Genomic DNA, 21815 nt, shown 5'->3' on the forward strand with positions numbered 1-21815 from the left:
GGTGTCAGATGGAGTCATGATGGAGGGAGCGAGAAGAGTCCAGCTTCCTGTCTCCTCTGTGTCCTCAGAGATTCTCAGTATGAAGCAGAGACAGACTGATATGATTACAGAGCATCAGATCCATTAGTGATGAGTCATCAGTGACATCATCAGGCTTCATGTTAATACTGACTGTGACGCCGAGTCTGAGTCCGTCCACTGGTCCAGATGTCTCTGTCTTTAATGCCCAAACGCCACACTGACTGAAGTGAAGTGAAGCCTCAGACCTTCTACTATATTTCATTTATAACATTCCTCAACTTCCCCTCGGGGATAAATCACGTATCTATGATAATTAAACTAGTCCACGTCCTCAGTCTGAGGTGTCCTACAGTCTGAGGTGTCCTACAGTCTGAGGTGTCCTACAGTCTGAGGTGTCCTCAGTCTGAAGTGTCCTACAGTCTGAGGTGTCCTCAGTCTGAGGTGTCCTACAGTCTGAGGTGTCCTACAGTCTGAGGTGTCCTACAGTCTGAGGTGTCCTCAGTCTGAGGTGTCCTACAGTCTGAGGTGTCCTCAGTCTGAGGTGTCCTAAGTCTGAGGTGTCCTCAGTCTAAGGTGGCCTCAGTCTGAGGTGTCCTACAGTCTGAGGTGTCCTACAGTCTGAGGTGTCCTCAGTCTGGGAATGAAGGGTCTCCTGAACCTCTCTGTCCTGCCAGGATGTTATGAAGAGGGTGGTTGGTATCGTCCAAGATGGCGTCCATCTTACTCATCAACAGTCCTGAGTGAGTCCAGACCGAGCTTCAGCCTTCAGACTGAAACATGAAGAATATGTTCCATATACACCAAACATGGACTCTCCTACAACCTGAACAACAAATGGTCACACACACATCACACCTGTCCATGTGTGTGTAACAGCACGTATCTGATTGGATGAAGGTGTAGTTGGTGGTTTTCCGTGACTTCTTCTCTGTGTCACTTCCTGTTTCTACATTAACAGCTGATAGTTACAGTGTTGTGTCACATGATCTGCTGTCATCTACTGATTTGTTTTTTTATTTGATAGGGACAATAAAACATTCAGTACAAAATACACCATGTAAACAAACTGGACTGTAGCAAAATGCTAATTTACATCTGTTGTCTCTGGGCGGGAAACTTCAAACAAAAACATTAGAGTCACAATAAAAGCAGACAAAACATTTCACTGCAGACAGAAACTGAAACCAGCTGATGATTCGATTCTTACAGTCTGTTAGTGTGGAGACTCACAGCTGGACTCACAGCTGGACTGTCACAGTCCAGGCTCAGGTCACCTGATCACCTGTGTCATTAAAGGTTAGTTAACGAAGCTTCAGTCTGAGTCCTACCGTCAGAGTCAGCGTCAATCCTCAGGAACAAACCCATGAGTGAGCTCAGAACAACGTCCTGCTCCGTAAACATCACACACACACACACACACACACACACACACTGTAAACATCACACACACACGGACACATGGGCACACACTGTATATTTAATTCAGAGTCGGGGGGGGGGTCAGAGTTCACCTCTAACATGGACTCTTCTCTGTTTGTTTTTTTTCTGCAGAACAAACAGCAGCTGGCGAGAGGGGCGGGGCTTACCGCAGCGCTCTCTCTTCATTGGCCACAGATGAATGCTCCTGGAGCTGCAGGTTGTTGTGTCGTTGACTCTGTGGCGACTCGATGAATCAGAGACAGGTTGATAAACACAGAGTGAGCGATTTGTTAGGTACCCCTGTCACACAGCAGCGCGGCCATGACGACCACCTGTTCAAAGCTCATGATCTTTAACATTTATGACTGAACTGAACTACTCTAATTTCCCTGTTTTACACATGAGGGCGTCACTGAATATTGATCAGTGATCATCAATCAATAATCATTCATCAGTGATCTTCACAGGAGCTGCAGGTGGATCCTGTCGCCTCTGGACTGATTTCAACCTGAACAATCAGACAATTAATGTGGAGCTGTTCCTTTAAAATGAATGAATGAGTGACTGAGTCAGCTGACCTTCAGTTAGGTGGGAGGGGCTCAGTGTGTGTGTGTGTGTGTGTGTGTGTGTGTATCTAAATTTAAACTCCAGTTGGCCCCAGAGTTAGTCACAGACCCAAATACACATATGTACAGTTTATATACAAGAACTGTTAGCCTAGCTTCATCAGTTAGAGATGGATGAATGAAGGTCCTGACAGATCAATAAAGTTATTTTAAGTTTGTTGTCACCTGCTGCTCGGCTGGTTTCGGTGAGGTTGCTGATCAACAAACAGCTGAAACAGATCCTCGGTGTTTCACTCTAATTAACTCACACATGATTCATGATTTCATGATTTAATGAATGATATTATTAACGTGTTTCTTCACTGTGATAAAAACAGCTGATTTATATCTCAACATGTTTTATGATAAACCTTCTGTAAAAACATTAAATCCAGTCGAACCCTGAAAGTCACTGTCAGCAGCAGCTTCATGTGGATGTTAATGGGAAAGCTGTTGCTTATAATTAATTTGTTAATGAAGGCGTTTGTTTTCAAATGAACAGATTGTGTTTCTGTAAATGATCCAAAGTGGAACTGAAACCTCAATCAGCTGATCAATAACAAACAGAATCTCCAGTAACTAACGACACTTTCATTTACTGAAGCAGCAGAAACTAACACAGGTTTAAACTGTGGATCCAACTTCAGTCGCTCGACCTGCAGGACCAGGTCTTTGTAGGCCTGATGTCTCTCAGTGACTGAGGACCACAACAGTCTCTTACCTCCAGCTGGTTCAGCATCAGAGTCCGTCCATGTCCCTGCTCAGTCCTGCAGGACGTCACCCTGACTCCACAACCTGCAGGACTCTCCAGGTCTCTCCAGGTCCAGGTCCAGGTATCTCTGAAGACCCGGTCCAGATCTGTCCAGGTCTCTTCAGGTCTGTAGTGTTCTGTGTTCTGGCCTCGTGGTGCGTTCACAGCTGACTGGGAGCTTCAGTCGTTTCTAAATAAATCACCAACAACCAGCACCTGCTGCACGACAACTGTCTCACACACACACACACACACACACACACACACACACACACACACACACACACACACACGCTGCAGCAGCAGTTTATTTTTACTTCAGACCTCCAGGAAGTCGACGTCTGTCTGTCTGTTTGTCCTTCAGTTCAAACTGAAGCAGAAACTTCAGTTTGAACTTTGAATTATTTTCTAATAAGAAATAATTTAATAAGAACTTTAATGAATAAAAGAAGAAGAGTTTGCCAGAGACACTGGAGCTGTTGCTGCAGAAACAGCTGATTCACACTCAGTCATCATAGTTCAATATTAATATATAGATAAAACATATGGAACATTTTCCTGCGTTCACTCTTTTATTTAAATCATATTTATATTTTAGCATCATTTCACCTTCATTTCTATTTACAGTTGAATCAACTGGCACTTTACAAATAATGAACACAAACAACTTGTTTATTGTAAATAATTAATAATTAACGTGTTAATTGAGATTAAAGTTTTATTCAAGAGAATATTGAATAATAACTGTAAATAAAAATACTGATTATTATTATATTATTATTTCTTCTGACGAACTTTCAGAGGAAGTGAAAGTGTTTTTCAGCCCCCCCCCGATCTGAGCTGCAGTAGCTTCAGACAGACAGCAGGTGGCAGCACTGACACCGACAACATGAAGCCGCTGGTCTCAGGTGAAACCTCGTATCTACCTGAGGTCACGACCTCCGAGCCTCGGACTGACGCCTGTGATGCTCCTGCGGGTCACTTCCTGCTCTGCGGCCTGAGCCTGTGTCAGCTGTTTAAATAAAGTTTCAGCAGTTTAAATAAAGTTGTGTGTGTTTGAACGGGGGTGTGAGCGCAGCCGGAGGCTCCAGCAGAGTTTAGCAGGTTAAGCTGTTGGTCCTTTCAGAGAGGAGCGGGGCCCCTCCACGCCTCACTGAGCAGCTCCACTGCCTTTGTTAGTCTTTATAGGAGGGGGGTGGGGTGGGGGAGTTGGGGTCCGGACCAAATCCAGGACCGACAGACCGAGACCCTCCACAGACCAGAGACTACAGGACACAGAGACAGAAGCTGCTGCAGAGGTGAGTCACTGTTTGTTTTCCACTGTAGGAACCAGCAGAGAACGTGACGATAACATCTGTAAACAACATCTGTGAACATCTGTCGGGGTCTGAATCTTTGAATCTTTGAATCTGAGTTCTGTAGTGAATGCGAGAACAGAAACTTTTAAACCAGATGAATGTGAAGGATCAGGAAAGAAAAGAGCGTTTACACACGATCTGTGCTGAAGAACCGGATCCTCTGTCTCTCAGTGTCACCTGTTCCTGTGCTAATAAAGATTTCTCATTTGAAACATGACGACGCTTCAGTGTAGTTCTGTCGGAGTCGTCGTGATTTCAGTCTGTGAAACTGGTTGATGTGGAATAAACCAGGTTCTTCTGGATGTTTTTACAGTGTAAAGATGAAACTGCTCTGAAAGCGTCGACATTAAAATGAGCAGCTGCAGCTGCTGCGACACGTTCAGGCTCCAACGATAGAATCTAAATGTGAGCAAGGCTGCAGCTCCTCTGATATAGAACAATAATAATGATAATAAAATTCATTTTACTGTGAAATAAAACATCATCATATTTTATCATTGGTCAGATATTTACTTTGTTGGTTCATTAAAAACAGCAGATCCACAGCAGGTAGAAATATGTTCACAGGCGTGTTTGTTTTCTCCACCTGAAGAGACTCAGCTTTATTAAACTGATTCACGTGGACAATAAAGTTGTTTTGATTGATAACCCCCCCCCCCATGTGTGTGTTTCAGGGTGTGTGGTGTGTTTCCTCCCAGGGTCGGGCAGGTCCGGGATGCGGTGCACTGTTGTCATGCCCCCACTCCAATATTGCACTCGTCCCGGCCTCCCCGGCCCAGGGGTCACGACCCCCCCCACCACTGGAACGACAGGACAGAGTGGAGCTCTGAGAGACTCCGGTGTGTTGAGACGAGACCTGAGGTGTGAATCAGAGTCTGAGTTCAGATAAAACACAAGAGTCAACGTTGGAAAAGTCGTGGTGGAGAGTTTATTTCAACAAAGATCTGTACATGTGAAAACACAGGAACGTTTACAGGAACGTTCCACCGTTCTCTCTCCTCTGTGTAACGTTAGCTTATCGTCGGCAGCAGGGTCTGTTGTTGTTACAGATTAGTGATGTTCAACTGAACAGAACCTGAAACCTTCTGAGAAACAGACAAACTGCTGCAGCACAGAGTTCAATTTCAAAATAAAATACTCATCAAAAGGTTGAGAAAAACAACATGAAGCTCGTCAAACTTCATCTCTGTTCCCTGTTTTCATCTGAGGACTGATGGACGGCAGAGTGTGAGGATCATTGACCTTTAACAGAGCACGCAGCAGAATGTGAAGCTCTGTGATTGGCTGTCTGTAGGTGAAATGCACCTTGGGAGTTGTAGTTGACTCCTGCAGGACCCTGAACGCCTCACACTCCAAAACTGACTCTGAGTCACAAACTGAAAATAAGACGTTTAAACACAGACCAACACTGACGGTGCATTCAGGTGCTCCTCGTCAGTGTTTTCCCAGACTGACACTCTGACTCCCCCCCTCCCCCCTCCCCCCTCACACACCCCACACACACACATTCAAACTTCACATGCACACCACACACTCAAACTACAGTTAAAGTGGATCCAGAGAAGCTCAGGGTCTGTGTATAGAGATGTATGTGTGTGTGTGTCTGTGTGTGTGTGTGTGTGTGTGTGTATGTGTGTGTGTGTGTGTGTGTGTGTGTGTGCGTGCGCGTGCGTGGACAGTCCGTCTGCAGCTCTCAGACCTGGATGTGCATCAGAACTTGTTTACGATGAGACTGGAAGTCTTCAGGCACCGTGTCTGAAACAAGAACAAACCAGTTCAATGATGGAGTGACCGTTACCATGACAACAACAACAACAACAACACAAGTTAACGACACAGCTCCTGATCACTAATCTGTAATTACAGATAATGACTACACACAAACAGACTGGGACGTTTTAATCTTGAGCACCTGAACACATCGTGACTGATGGAGCCGCCTCTCACCTGACAGCTCCTCTACATGGGTCACCTGACTTCCTGTTCTCCAAACGTGTGTGTGTGACCTTTCACCTCTAGGTGAAAGTCTCTTTTCACAGTTTTGTACCAGGACTGTGTCGTTCCAGATCTAAACAGCCTCAAAACCAGATGAGGCCAGGACCTGGACTCGTCCTGGTGTAATGACGGACAGGTCAGAGGTCAGAGGTCGTACCGTTACACCTGTAGCGCAGGTTGGACCAGATGATGTTTTCCTGGGAGAAGCAGAAGACTCCGAGTCTGCCTCCTCTCATCGTGGTGTCGATCACAACACCAGAGTCCGCCACCATGTCTGTCCCCTCATACAGCCTCACCCTGAGACACAGGGAGACGGAGAGACAGGGAGACAGACACAGAGAGACAGACACAGGGAGACAGACACAGGGAGACAGACACAGGGAGACAGAGAGACAGGGAGACAGACACAGAGAGACAGACACAGAGAGACAGACACAGGGAGACAAGAGACAGGGAGACAGACACAGAGAGACAGACACAGGGAGACAGACACAGAGAGACAGACACAGGGAGACAGACACAGGGAGACAGAGAGACAGGGAGACAGACACAGAGAGACAGACACAGAGAGACAGACACAGGGAGACAGACACAGGGAGACAGAGAGACAGGGAGACAGACACAGAGAGACAGACACAGAGAGACAGACACAGGGAGACAGAGACAGGGAGACAGAGACAGGGAGACAGACACAGAGAGACAGACACAGGGAGACAGAGAGACAGACGGAGACAGAGAGACAGACACAGAGAAACAGACACAGGGAGACAGATAGAGAGAGACAGACACAGAGAGACAGACACAGGGAGACGGACGGAGAGAAACAGACAGAGAGAGACAGATAGAGAGAGACAGACACAGAGAGACAGACACAGGGAGAGAGAGGGGGACAGAGAGACAGACACAGAGAGACAGACAGAGAAAGACAGACACAGAGAGACAGACACAGGGAGACAGAGAGACAGACACAGAGAGACAGACACAGGGAGACACCAAGTCAGGAAACAAACACTCCTACATGTGTGTGTAGATCATGTGTGTGTGTGTGTGTGTGTGTTTAGATCATGTGTGTGTGTAGATCATGTGTGTAGATTGTGTGTGTGTGTTTTTAGATCGTGTGTGTAGATCATGTGTGTGTGTGTGTGTGTTTAGATCATGTGTGTGTGTGTGTGTGTTTAGATCATGTGTGTGTGTAGATCATGTGTGTGTGTGTGTGTGTGTGTGTGTGTGTGTGTGTGTAGATCATGTGTGTGTGTAGATCATGAGTTTGTTCTGATTCTTCAGACTCTGTTTCCTAAGATGAAGTTTTGCAGCGTCTCTCCGTCTGATCTGCATATCAACGGTTGTCGAGGCGGATTCTTGCCAGGGCTTTGGTCGTCATGGAGATGAGTACAATAGAGTACCGGGGGGCCCCGGAGCCACAAAGAAGTTTCAGAGGGGAAAGAATGCAGTAAAAAGAAAAGAGACGAGTGGAGGAAACACAGCTGCAGACTGAGTACTACAGTACCAGTACTACAGATACTACAGAGTACAAACTAGTACTACAGTATCAGTATTGAAATACAGCAATACAAGATACTGCTGTACTAGTTTGCGGTCTAACTCATGTTCAGGTCTGGTTCAGAGTCTCAGGTCTGGTTCAGAGTTTCAGGTCTGGTGCTGGTCTCACCTGATGTACCCGACCTGCGGCCGGTGGCTCAGCTGAAAGCGGTACGAGGTCTTGTCCTTCCAGCCGACGTTTCGCGGATCCTTCCAGAGCAGCGTCACCTCTCCAGGTGTGTCTCCCGTGTGCCACAGAGCGTTCCTCAGGAACTCACCTGGTCCGGTCCGGGACTTCACGGCCTGCAGGACCAGAACACAGAGTCAGAGTCAACTTAAGGCAGCTGGACTGGACTCAGACCTGCAGGTCTCAGACTCGGACCTTGAGCTGCAGGGCGGGCTGGGCCGTGGCTCTGAAGGGGAGGGACTGCCAGTACGTCTGCTCCGTCTGTTTCCACATCACCACGTAGAAACTGGACGAGTCCTGGTACCCGAAGATGAAGCCGGCGTAGTCGTCGTCCGTCACTGTGTTCACGTGAAACGTTCCCTCGAAGTCGACGCCGTTAAACGCCGTGTAGCCTGCAGACAAACACGGAGCAGACGGTCTACAGCGGGACCAGGACCCAGAACGGGTCAGATGTGGTTTGATAAAGGTTCAGGTAAAAACACGTACCCACAGCGAGACCAGGGTCACTGTTCATGGTCTGGACGATCTCCATTCCCTGAGGACAAGACGGACAAGATCAGGTTTGTGTTTGTCAGAGTCTGACCAGCACACCTGAGTGACATCACAGGTTCTGACTCAGTCAGGTGTCCTCTACTGGATCAGAGATAAGACGCTCTAGCATTCTCTGTTTGAGCTGAATGTGATGATGTCACACACGGCTGTATGAACCCTGTGATGTCACACCTGTCCCAGTACCAGGTCTCAGTGTTCTGGAGCTCAGGTCAGAGGCTCTGCAGGACTCACCTGGACGAGGACTGAGGACAGGTGAGTCCACAGGTCTCTAAGAGCCTCTAACGCTCCACGTCACCTGGAAACGACCACGTTGATCATGTGGGGAACACGAGGTCGGGGGTCACCTGATTCAGCACCACCCAGTTGGGATCGATCTGGGCGTCGCCCTCCGGGTCCAGGATCACTGTCTGATAGGCTCTGAAGTCCGTCAGCGTGACCTCAGCACTCTCTGGACACACATCAATCAAATCCAGAACCGCGTCGTTGTCAAAGTCGTTCTCACAGACGTCCCCCACGCCGTTCACTGAGGACAGAGGTAGACAGGAGGAGGGTCTAGCATCAGAGGGGCGGGGCCAGAGCATAGGGACCGCCCACACAGAGATAGGTGCGTCTGCAGTAAAAGACTCGTGTGGAAAAAGAAGCTTTACAGTCAAATATCTAATTCACAGCCTGAAGATCAATTTGTTATATTATTATAATAAACTGATGATTTTATATTATATCATAATAAACAGCTGATGTCTCTGCTCATGGACGGTCTTTACTGTCAGAGTCTTTCTGGTTGGGGTTGACGATGAGTCGACAGTTGTCGTAGTCGTCGAGGACGCCGTCGTTGTCATCGTCGTGGTCACAGTCGTCTCCGAGGCCGTCGTTGTCAGAGTCCAGCTGGGAGCTGTTGGGGATGTCGGGACAGTTGTCTCTGCTGTCCTGGAGACCGTCTCCATCCCTGCAGAGGACGAGGACAGAGTTGTGTTCACTGTGTTTGTTTCTGTTGTTTTATGTGAATATTGTTTATTGATCACTGATGACATCACAGACACGGTATGTTTAATCACATACGTGTCCTGATTGGTGTCACAAACATCTCCCACCAGGTCGTTGTCCACGTCCGTCTGAGGAAGAGAGGAGACATTGATGAGGACACAGGTGACCTCTGACCTGTTAGTGTGGGTCATATTATTGATCCAAGAGGTGATCAGTTACTGTAACGTGTGTGTTTGTTCAGACACACACTCATAGGATGATGATGATAAACTTATGACCTCACACACACAAAACGCTGCAGAAAATGTTTTATATGAATTAAAACTTAATTAATAAAAATGTTTTATATAAAATCATGTTGTTAAATCTCCATTATTATGAAGTTAAAGGGAAAAGAGGGAAAGTGAGTTTTTAAACCAATGAGGAGCCACGACATGAATCACATGTTACAGACTTTTAAACGTATCTGATGTTCGTTTGTGAATCACTGGATCAACTTCAGGGACATTAAAGTGTGAAAAAAAAGTGAGAGGACGAGTCGTCTCTGACGGGACACGTCTCATGTGAGACACGATGGGTCCCAGTCAGAAGACGCAGCACCACAGTGGACGGACTGGGACTCCACCTGCATGGGGTTACTGAGCTCAGGACAGCTGTCACAGGCGTCTCCCACTCCGTCTCTGTCTCTGTCCGTCTGCATCGGGTTCGGCACCTTCGGACAGTTATCAAGAACGTTGGGAATACCTGAACACACACACACACACACACACACACACACACACACACAGTTAAATGGATGTGGTTGGTCTGTTCTTCCTCTTCACTCAGGGATGAACCAGAGCGTTTCTGCTGAGTCCGGTTTAGAGGAAGTCGCCAGGCGCCACCTACAGGCTGCACTCTTCATTACAACATCAATATGAACTGACAGACTGATGATCTCCCTCCCTCCTCTGATCTGTCTCCTGTCTCTGTGATGATGAACCAGGACACAGACAGTGTCTCTTACCGTCTCCGTCTATGTCCTGGTCGCAGGCGTCTCCCTGTCCGTTGTTGTCCGTGTCTCTCTGGTCACTGTTGGGGACGTTGGGACAGTTGTCACAGGCGTCTCCGAACGAGTCGCTGTCTGAGTTCTGCTGGTCTTTGTTGGGGACCAGCCGGCAGTTATCCTGAGGGACAGAGGACACATCACCTGACCACCTGACCACCTGGCAGCTCACCGCTACAACACACTGAGGTTCAACTGAGTTCAACTCTTGAAATTTTCAATAACTCATATAACTGTTATTTTTTAATGTTCACAAATTCAGAGTGAAAAATTCAAGCTTTAAAAAATCTGAATCATACATATTGAAGTTGCCAAAATTCAGATTCATAATTTAAATGCAAAAAAAAAAATCATCGCTAGAGCTTCACAAACGTTTAGATCTGGTGAGACAGGTTTGCTTCCATTTCCCTGGTTTTGGGCATTTGGTTCTGATTTGGAACCAGGTTTTGGTTCCCAGCCCGAGTAACTAGTAACTAAAACTAGTAGCAGAACAGAACTGATTAGAAACTTGATAAATCCATCTGTTCATGTTGGATCCTCAATCTGATCCAGAATCAGAGAGAGGACAGCAAGAAAGATCTGAGCAGGACGTCTGTGCTCAGTGACTGTTACACCTGTTACCTGCTCACTGTGACACAGTCAGTCACACACACACACACACACACACACACACACACACACACACACACACACACACACACACACACACACTGCAGGTGTTGGTGTGTGAAACATCGCTGATAAACGCTCATTCTGCTGTAGTCAACCTACACCTGCAGAAAGGGAGACAGCGCCTTGTTGTCATGGCAACAGGTTAAAACTAACCCCTGCTCCAACCAGGTTTGTTTGAGGCCGTCAATCAACAACATCCAACAAACCAGCCAGTGGGCGGGGTTATGCAAATGAGCCACACAGTGAGAGAAGAAACAGAAGAACTTCCTTTCACACTCGAGTAAAGACACAAACTCAAACAGCGTCATGTGATCAGTGTCATGTGATCAGCGTCATGTGATCACTGTGAGTCAGCACGGCATCGCTCTCACCTCCACATTTTTGATGCCGTCTCCGTCTGCGTCCTCGTCACACTGGTCTCCGATCCCGTCATTGTCGGCGTCCTCCTGACCAGAGTTTGGAGTGAACACACAGTTGTCCTGGTGGAGGCGCACACACACACACACACACACACACACACACACACACACATACACGTGCTGAGTCAGTGAGTCTCCTGATGAAGGATGGAGCTGCAGCTTTAAAAGATGAAGGTCACATGACCTCTGACCCCTGACCTGTTTGCAGTGTTTGTGGTTGTCCATGCAGGGCAGAGAGCGGTCTGGATACCCATCGATGTCTGTGTCCACTCCACAGGTGTTACCATTACCTGCCCAGCCCACATTACACTGCACACACACACACACACACACACACACACACACACACACACACACAGATCAATTTGCCTGACATCAGCTTGTTGCAGTTGTGATGTCACAGAGGTCACGTGACTGACAGACTGCCTTTGAGCCAGGCGACATTCTCACCCTGCAGGAGACCTCCCCGTTCCTCTCCATGGTGCAGTGGGCGTTGGTGTCACAGGGGTTAAAGGTCAACGCAGCGCACGACTTCCTGGGGAAGCAACCTGACGTCTGGTTACCAAGGAAACCAGGTCTACAGCCGCCACACTTATATGAGCCCTGAGAGAAGAGACAGTGTCAGGGCTGAGTGTCCACCAGAGGGCGACGCCCCCCTGAGTCAGCTGACTGCAGATCAGCTGTTTGTAGTTCCTGTTGATCCTCAGTCACTCACCACAGTGTTGATGCAGACAGAGTTTGATACACAGGCGTCAGGGAGATCCACACACTCATCGATGTCTACACACTCCTGAGACACACAGTGTGATCAATATTATTATCAATATCATTATTATTATTACTATATTACTACTGAACGACTTCAACACTGCAGACTGTAAAACATCTGGACGTGTATCCACCATTAACAACGCGCAGTGTGTGTGTGTGTGTGTGTGTGTGTGTGTGTATGTGTGTGTGTGTGTGTGTGTGTGTGTCTGACCTGTTTGTGTGTCTTGGCGTAGTCCAGTCCAGTTCCAGCCAGTGGCGCCCCCCACAGACCAGGAGGACAGGGCTGACAGCTGAACCCCCCCACAGTGTTCACACAGGCTCCAGGAGAGAAACAGGGCTGCAGCTCACACTGAGGGAGGGGGGAGGAGGGGGGGGGTTAATGTTAACCTGTCTCACTGCAACACCTGTCTCTCTTGTTGTGTAGTTGTTGTGTAGCTGTTGTTACCTCATCGACGTCCTGACAGTGCGTCCCGTTGCCGTTGGTCCCAGGTGGACAGGGTCCACAGGTGTATCCAGGATACTGCAGACTCTCCATACAGGACACTCCTCTGTAGCAGGGGTTGGGGGAGCAGCGGGAACGAGGCTCATGGAAACCTGATGAGACAGACTGTCTTCAATCAGGTCCTCAGACGACCAGCACAGGTGTAACAACAACGGGACAGAAACTGCTGACTCACCACAAACCTGACACTCCAGGATGGTGTTCCTGATCAGAGACATCTCCTTCACCTGAGGACGAGAGACAGGTCAGCTCCACAGGTACATCCACTCACCTGTCCTCTGTCTCACCTGTCCTCTCATGTCTCACCTGTCCTCTCATGTCTCACCTGTCCTCTCATGTCCTGTATGTCTCACCTGTTCTCTGATGTCCTGGCGCAGCTCTCCCAGGATCTGGTTGAAGATGATGAGCTGACTAATCAGAGCCTTGGTGTGGTCACCTGAGAGGGAATGTGATCAGGTGAACAGAGATGAAAGTGATCAGCTGATTATTGATCAGTATCAGGTGTGATCAGTGTGAATGGAGCACAAACTCACCCAGGATGGAGTTCACCTCCCCGCTCACTGAAACACAACACAGGTACAGGTGAGTTTCCTCAGGTGTAACAAACACCTGGATTCACCAGCACAAGCCTTCGGGGGTTTGAGTAACTGAAACATGAAGCAGCAGCAGCTCCTCTCTTACCTGCTGGACACACCTGAGTCACAGGTGACCATGTTTGGCTAGAGTTAGTTCTCTGCGATTTAAACTGCTCCTAACACCCAGAACCTGGACCCTGATGCGGACCTGGTCTGAGTCTACCTGTGTGGTGGAGGATTAGAGTGAGGTGAGCTCACCTGAGTTGTAGGCGGAGGAGTCTCCTTGGAAGGGACAGTCAGTCAGAGCTCCAGCTTTAGCGACACTGCCCCCTAGAGCCAGTCTGAGGGACTCCACTGCACCCTGAGGGACAGATGGATATTAACCGGGTCGGTTCAGGTCTCAGTCTCAGTACAGACACGTCAACAATGACCTTTAACCCTATAAAAATCCACTAGTACACCTGCTGCAGGTGTGTTCTGGTCTGAACTTGACTCCACAAAACATGTACAGATTATAGACTGTTTTAAAGCTCTACATCTCCTGATCCTCTCACTGCAGAGGACCTGGTCCACACCTGGATCAGACCTGGTCCAGACCTGGATCAGGTCCTACAGGTCTCAGATCCCTGTTGATGACAGAACCTCCATGTTTGAGTGTCTGTGGTCCAGAGTCTCTTCTTCACTCTGACTGTTTGGTTGTCAGATGGAAAGACCAGGGTCATGACTGAGACCAGGAGGCTTTTATTTTGGAGGATTGTCTCCATGCTGTGTCTCTGTGGTCTCTGAGTCACGGCTGCATCATCAGCTCTGACCTGAGATCTGGGTCGGTTTCACACCTCAGACCAGAGACGTCCACAGCAGTGGATCTGACGTTTGTCCTGAGGGTGGCGCTGGAGTCAAAGGCTCAAACTCATGATCTGATGAAGAGGGTTCGTCCTCTGAGAGCAGAGGGGACAGAGGACATGAGGACATGAGGACATGACGATGGAGTGAGGACCAGATCTCGTCTTTAATATCAAGACAGTTTGAATCTGAGTCTGTAAAAACTGAATCAAGCACAGATCATCATCATCATCATCATCATCATCATCCTCCTCGTGTGTCAGACAGCAGCATCAGTCTCCACAGTGACTCTCAGACTCAGAGCTCAGACAGATGAAGACCTCTCACTCTGACTCTTTATCGTGAACCGGATTTTATTTTCTTGTTTTATCATTTAAAGTTCAGTGTTTCCGTTTTTCCTTAAAATCATTTTACACATTTTAATTACAGCTGAACAATTAATGGAAATATTATGAAAATCTCAATATGATCAAAAGCAACATCCAAATCACAGGAGCTGCAGTTTGTTAGATGAAGGTTCTACAGAGACGGACTACAGATCAGATTAGAGCACATTATTTATATATATATATATTTTTTTTTTTTGAGAGATTCAAAAATGACCATTCCCACGGTAACCCTGACTCATATCAATATCTAATAAAATAATAAGAATCCTGATTTCATTTCTTTTTGTTTAATTTGAATTGAACATTTGCAGCTTTGATCAGCTGAGTCTGTTATTATCAACAGTCATTCATTGATCAATCGTCTTAACATCGTATCCACGGCGACCAACACTTTAAAGTTACTGTGATAAAACAGAGAGAAAGGCATCGCTGTAGATATTATTGATCATTAATTTTCAATCGATCAGACAGGAAGTCGTGCAGCGTCTCTGACCTGCAGGCGGGCGTAGGCCTTCTGTCCGTGTCTGATCTCCACCATCTCCGCCTCTCGGGGCAGCGGGACCAATGGGGGCAGGCCCTGGCTGGAGTCGGCCAATCGGCAGTTGACGTAGAGCTCCATGTTCATGTTGTCACGGTGAAGACCTCCCAGTCTCAGGATGATGGAGTGAGTCCGCCCGTCCGCCAGGTTGGCGTTCTGCAAGTTGACGGTGTGGATCTTCCCGTCCGCTCGGACGTACCGGACCAGGACTGGAGGAGAAGATCCAGACTCAGATTCTGATGTTTTATAAACCAGAACCTGAACAGAACCATCATGAAAACAACTGCTGCTCTAACGTTTGTCCCTGCTCAGCCTCCGTAGGCCAGAGCTACCGCTCCACGTTCCCTCTGGACAAGACGATGAAACAAGTTTAATGGAAAAGAAGAAACCGAATGAAGCAGGAAGCTGACCTATCAAAATAAAACAACCTGGAGAGTAAGAAGAAGAAGAACCATCCTGCTGCTCCAAACACTCACAGCAGCTGATGTGGATCAATCCGCCGCTGAAAATAGTCCCCAACACAGTTTCTCCTGTTTGATAGAAACTACAGTGATCAGCTGTTTGAGGAAATGAAACTGAATATAACAGCAGACTGTAACATCCTGGAACTGAGGTAATAATTAATAATTATTTCAGAATCGGTCAAACAGCTGATTATTTTTTAGATTAATTGATTGTTTTGCTTCTTAAACCCAGAGATTTAACTGACGGCCATGAAACAATAAATTGATCAGAGTCTATTAAGAATTTATTAAAACTGTTGCCAATTTTCTGATAATTGATTATTTCACATTTTAATAATTAATAGTCGTCAGATAAAAAGAGACTCTTGAAGATTTCAATTTGAGAAACTCAAACAGACATTTCTCACTGTTTGTTCATTTATTGAGAAAATGATAATCAGATTAATCAATAATGATACTGATCGTTAGTTGCTGCTCTATTTGTAATGACGTCAGTGTTGAATGAAACAGTTCAGAATCAACTGTCTGATCATCATTATAATTATTGACTCAAAGTCACAGTCGACTCTCAGGCTCCGCCTCCGTCTGACCCTAAATATAAACATGTGACTGACGGCTTTCATTATGAAGTCATTTTCCTGCCTGAGGTCAAAGGTCATGCTGAGCCAAAACACACACACACACACAGTTAATGAAACCTTGGGTCAGATTACAGTGATCAGTCTGTGCCCATAACAACACAAGCAGAACCACAGCTAGAACCACATTCCTCTGCAGGACTCTCAAGTCCAGCACAGACCAGATCTTCAGACCGGACCGAACCACCGAGTGACAGTTAAACACTGAGTTCAGTCGGACCACAAGAACACGAGTCACTTCTACAACCCACAGAACCTGGTCATTGACAACTGGAACCTGGTCATTGACATCTAGAACCTCCTCTGTGACAACTAGAACCTCCTCAGTGACTAGAACCTCCTCATTGACAAATAGAACCTCCTCCGTGACAACTAGAACTTCGTCAGTGAGAACTAGAAACCTCCTCTGTGACAACTAGAACCCACTCATTGACAACCAGAACCTCGTCAGTGACAACTAGAACCTCGTCAGTGACTAGAACTTCCTCAGTGACAACTAGAACCTCCTCATTGACAACTAGAACCTCCTCCGTGACAACTAGAACCTCCTCATTGACAACTAGAACCTCGTCAGTGACTAGAACCTCCTCTGTGTCAAATAGAACCTCATCTGTGACAACTAGAACCTCCTCAGTGACGAGAACCTCCTCAGTGACAACTACAACCTCCTCAATAACCCTCTAGAACTTCCTCAATGACAACTACAACCTCTTAAAGGACCCAGAACCTCCTTAATGACCATGAGAACCTCTTCAACTACCACTAGAACTCCGTAATATCTCAAGGGACTACAAGAACCTCTTAACTGACCACTAAACTTCCAAAAGAACCCCTGGAACTAGAACTTTCTAAAGGACCTTTATAACCCCTTGTATGATCTCTACAAGGTTCTCATTTGCCACTAGAACCTCTTCAGTTACCAGTAGAAACTTTTATCTTTTTATTGACCACTTGAGGATCTTAAAGAACCAGTAGAACCTTCTCAAGAACCCGTATGTGACCCGCAGTGCTGAAGGTGAATATTGATTTTAAAATATAGAAAATTCGAATGAGTTTTGGTTTAGTTCAGGTTCCACCAACCTTTATTGATCTTCCCCATGACGGCGACCTCCAGGTACTTCCTGTTGTCCTGTTTGCTGTAGAGACCCAGCAGGACTCCACCCAGCTTCGACGGCAACCGTAGCGTCGACACCACGTAGACATCACTGAGCGCGCTCAGACCACCGGACAGCTTCTCCACCGCCGCTACGCTCTGCCTCGAATCCTGAAGGCTCAACACGTCAATCACTGAGGAGGAGGAGGAGGAGGAGGAGGAAGAATATTATAATTACTGGTAATGTGTGTGAGGATGTTGACATGAACAGAACGGAGAACGTCTCCTGACAGACACAGTCCATAGAGAACTCTTAAAACCCTCAGAGAACATGTGGAGACCTCCATCAGGATCTGGATCCTCTGGGATCATTAATTTATCTTTGATCATTTGTCAATAATTAAAGTTATAAATAAAGGTTCAGTTCAGATCTGTGATCAGCTGCTGAATGAATCCACGTTAATGAAGCTAGTTATAAATAACAGCTGGAACCAACTGACTCATTTCAATGGACTAATCAGTTAATGAACTAATCGTTACAGAGGCGGGAGAGAGCTCAGATACAGACCATGTTTTGTGTACAAGCTGTTGCTATGGTGACAGGGGATGTTGTTGGCAGTGGTTAATTAGCTGAACACAGGTGAGTCAGTTTACCTGTTCTAACATGAACTGCTGCTTTCACTCTCCCAATAAACATGTGGGCCACCGTCAGAGCTCAGGGAACTGGTTCTCAACACAGAACCCGCAGGAACCAGGTCTGTGGCTCTGGACCAGGTCTGTGGTTCTGAACCAGGTCTCTGGCTCTGGACCAGGTCTGTGGCTCTGAGACTGAAGCTGCAGCCTGTGGGCCAGTGTTGGATCGGAGGCCAACAGAAACACCACAGAGGAAGAACAACAAACAGCTGATAATCCTGCGTCCTCTCTCAGAGACGACCTTTAGTAACTGACTTCAGTCCTCGAGAACAGACTCAGACCATCCGTCTCAGAACCACAGACGTATCGTTCGTATCATGGTCTGGGTCTCGGCCTCAGAATCCATGTGTTCAGAGATCAGCTGATCACCAGGTAATTCATTTATTGATCGTTTTCTAGCAGAAATGTCACCGTGAGAGAGTCTGGTGCCTCTTGGTCTCATGACAGTGACGTAAATCTTCACCTCAGCCTGTGGGAATCAACCGTCTCTGATCATTTAGAGACTGATAACTGATCAATACTGATCAATAATTAAAAGTATCATCATTCAAAAACTCTTCCAGTGTCAAGTCCGAGTCCAGATCAGTTCTGACACAGCAGATACTGGACTCATCAGGTCCTGGACTCCACACAGATCTGATCTGATCACTTCCTGTTACCAATTAATTGATTAATCAAAAAAATAATCGGCAGATTAATTAACAATGAAAATAATTCTTAGTTTCAGGCTTAAAGATGATCACAGGTGTTAACATCTTCATGTGACAGTAAAAGTTCAATATTGAATGAGCGGGAAGTTAAAGTACAAGTACTTCTGATTTCTACTGAGTACACACAGTACACACAGTACACATAGTACACACACAGAGTATACAGTGGTAAATTAAGACTGAGTTTTCTTTCCTCTGTACCGGATGACCGGAGGACTCCCTCAGGTCTTCTTACCTTGGACGTCCGGTCCGTCCGGGACTCCCGCGGTGAGCTGAGCACAGAGGACTGAGAGCAGAACCGGGACACTCCAACCCATGTCTGAACCCGGACCAGGAGCAAGGCTAACCGGACCAACCGGACCGCAGCACTGCCTCTAAAACTTGAGGAACGAAGAGGGGAGCCGGACGGAGGAGAACCGGGTCCAAACTGACGGTTAGTCCCGGAGACCAGAGACTCTGAGCGGGGCTTCGGGCGGAGAACCGAGCGGACCAGACAGCGGGATCCGGAGCTCAGAGGCGGAGCAGCGGACACTTTCAGTCCGGAGGAGGGAGCAGGAGAACCGGGAGAACAACCTGGGTCCACACCGACAAACTGCCGCGCTGAGCGGGGAGGAGAGAACCGACGGACCGACCGGAGACCGGAGCAGAAACTAACGGTCTGTTCACGAGCCAAACTGCTGCTGCTGGCGCGCGCTCAACTCTCCTCTCTGGAAGGCTCGTGCGCGCACACCGATTAGCATAAAGCGCGCGACTGACGAGAAAGAGAGAGTCTACTGAGGTTTACTGTTGTTATTAGAGACTCCACTGCGCATGTGTCAGGTGTTTCAATGTCAGTGTGTTACAGGTATTTTACACCCCTTAAAACACCTGTTCACTGCTTAGAATCATGACGTCATCATCTTACCTGCAGGTAACAGGTGAAGAAGTGAAGCTCAGCTCTACCAGAAAAAGACAAAACTTAAATAAATATCAAAAATGTCATCATCAATAATGTGATATTAAATCTATTGACTCATGACGCAACGCTGTAGAATGTATCATCTATAATTAATCAATGAACTAATAAAGTCCAGATGATAAAACACCTGAACAGTATTTTTATTTTTATCATCAGGATCTCATTAGAGCCTCCATCCATCACACCAGTCCACTGTTGACAGCAGCAGGTCAGAGGTCAGAGGTCAGAGGTCAGGAACTGCTCTCAGTCCATTCAGCTTTTGTTCTCGACCTCCACTCAGTCCTGCAGCGACCCAGCTGAGGGCCCCAAACCAGAGTGTGAAACCCCCCCCCCCCCCCCCCCCCCCCGAGTGTGTGTGTGCTCTTCTTCTTGTATCTTTGTGAGGACCAGTGTGAGGTCCTGGATCTTCGCTCTGGTCCAGTCTGGACCTGTGCGAGTCTCACCTGAGAGTCAAAGATTCAGACACAGGTACAAACAGGAAGTTGTGTCACGAGAGATGAGGACAAAAAGTTCAAGATTCAGACCCGAGGTCAGAAATTAAATTTAAATCCCTTTATACAAGAGCTCAGATTTCTTTGAGTTGTATCTCCTCCAGTGAAGCAGGTGTTCAGGTGACTCTCAGGTGACTCTCAGGTGACTCTGGTTGTTCAGGTAACTCACCTGTAGGAGAGTTCACCTGTTATAAACAACGCTGTGCCTCAGGTGTCAGAGGGTTTCTCTCAGAGTCTGATCATCTGGACTACAGGTTCATCTAAAACACCTAGATCAAGTGTATCCAAACCACAACCAAGCAGACGACCAGAGACAGACCAGACCAGTACAGAGCAGACCATCACAGACCAGACCAGTAGAGAGCAGACCATGAGGGGTTTGACTTGCACCGAGCTGACTCCGCCCTCTGGTCAGCAGGACTCATGCAGCTGGATCATGACCCAGACTCACCTCAGTGCATTGTGAGAACTATTTGAAGACCAGGGACTCTCCTCCACAGTCACCTGACCTCAACCCCTCTGAACACCTGAAGACGGAGGAGGCCCAGCCCTCTGTGACATCACAGGAAGCTGTGGGCCATAATGAGGTCATGATGAGAGAACGTGGGTCAACATGAGTCCATGCTGCTCATGTCCTTAAAGGGAAACTGCTCTGTGTCTCTGTGAGCATGTAATAATATAACAATAATATAATAATAATATAATAATGTTAATGTGCAACAAATAAAAACTCAACAAAAATTCACAGATTTTTAGAAAAAACTAAATAAATGGAATTAAAATTCACTAAGGTTAAATAACTGGTGTCAAACCATCATATAGGTTGAAAAATAAATATAATAATTATATATATGTGTAATAAACAGTTCAATGAATAAAATGTGTTTTTTAAATACTGAGAAAACTGCAGAGTTTGGTTGGAGGCTCGTCATGTTGCAGGTGGGTGGAGTTCTGCTGGAGAATCTGGGTTTATGACCTCAGACACAGTGAACCGGGGGCTTTCGGGGCCCCGGGGCCTCTGCTGCTCCTGGTGTGTTGAACTGGGTGGGGTCTGTTGGTCCAGTACAAACGTAAACTGGGGGTTTGTAAAAATCCTCAGACGTTAAATCAGTGGAACAAAGAAACGAGGATCTGAAGTGAGTTTAAACTCTGCTGCGGTTTTTCTCTGCAGTCCTCCTCCTCACACTCCAGCACTGTTTGTTTCTGATTCTGGAGCGTTGCCATGGAAACCTGCGTTTAACAGCAGGTGAGGGGAGGGAGGAAACTCCACCCCCACCACCCGTCCGACAGCAGCGGTTTGACTCCTTCTCTCTCTGTCGGAGCACGGAGCCGAGGAGTCGGGACTGAAACCAGTAAAAGGTTCATGTTAGAGTCAGATGAACTGAGATCAATGAACTCAGATCAGTGAACTTAGATCAATGAACTCAGATCAGTGGAGGTTCAGAGCAGCGGAGACGTTCAGCAGCGAACACACTCACATTAACAGCAGCAGGGTGAACAGGAGCCAGGACAGGATTCCTGTGTGATGGCGTCATGTGCAGCTGTATGTCCCCGGGGTCCAGACCCGGTCAGGACGGGTGGAGACTCGGGGGTGGGGGTGGGG

The 21815-nt window shown here is 47.2% G+C and overlaps 2 protein-coding genes across 5 annotated transcripts in view; both read right to left on the minus strand.

The window, feature by feature from the left end:
- Positions 1-2996, minus strand: part of hjv (hemojuvelin BMP co-receptor) — a 6096-nt gene extending 3100 nt beyond the window's left edge. The window contains exons 1-2 of one of the 4 annotated variants that reach the window (XM_023396559.2): positions 2767-2996; positions 1608-1684 (exon numbers count right to left, since the gene is read on the minus strand). In XM_023396559.2, the coding sequence (XP_023252327.1) occupies positions 1608-1684; positions 2767-2784 (95 nt within the window). In that variant the 5' untranslated portion in view covers positions 2785-2996. Of the gene's footprint in view, positions 1-1228; positions 1508-1607; positions 1685-2766 lie in introns of those variants that run through there. The other 3 variants (XM_023396560.2, XM_087171174.1, XM_087171175.1) reach the window with 3 other exon arrangements.
- Positions 2997-5059: 2063 nt separating this feature from the next.
- On the minus strand, positions 5060-19497 carry thbs3a (thrombospondin 3a). The gene is made up of 23 exons (XM_023396554.2): positions 18999-19497; positions 17348-17554; positions 15121-15374; positions 13654-13756; positions 13354-13380; positions 13174-13256; positions 12996-13047; positions 12764-12912; positions 12530-12667; positions 12263-12337; positions 11998-12150; positions 11746-11856; positions 11500-11607; positions 10418-10577; positions 10037-10155; positions 9487-9539; positions 9192-9373; positions 8772-8950; positions 8362-8410; positions 8071-8267; positions 7819-7991; positions 6307-6446; positions 5060-5909 (listed from the first exon to the last, which is right to left on the minus strand). Exons 1-23 carry the CDS (start codon positions 19078-19080, stop codon positions 5848-5850), a joined length of 2856 nt encoding a protein of 951 aa, XP_023252322.1. The 5' UTR covers positions 19081-19497; the 3' UTR covers positions 5060-5847.
- Between the last annotated feature and the right edge of the window lie 2318 nt (positions 19498-21815).

The sequence above is a fragment of the Seriola lalandi genome, unplaced genomic scaffold (genome assembly GCF_002814215.2).
Source record: "Seriola lalandi dorsalis isolate HSWRI2012SDOR001 ecotype SW California unplaced genomic scaffold, Sedor1 jcf7180002054978, whole genome shotgun sequence".
Classification (NCBI taxonomy): domain Eukaryota; kingdom Metazoa; phylum Chordata; class Actinopteri; order Carangiformes; family Carangidae; genus Seriola; species Seriola lalandi.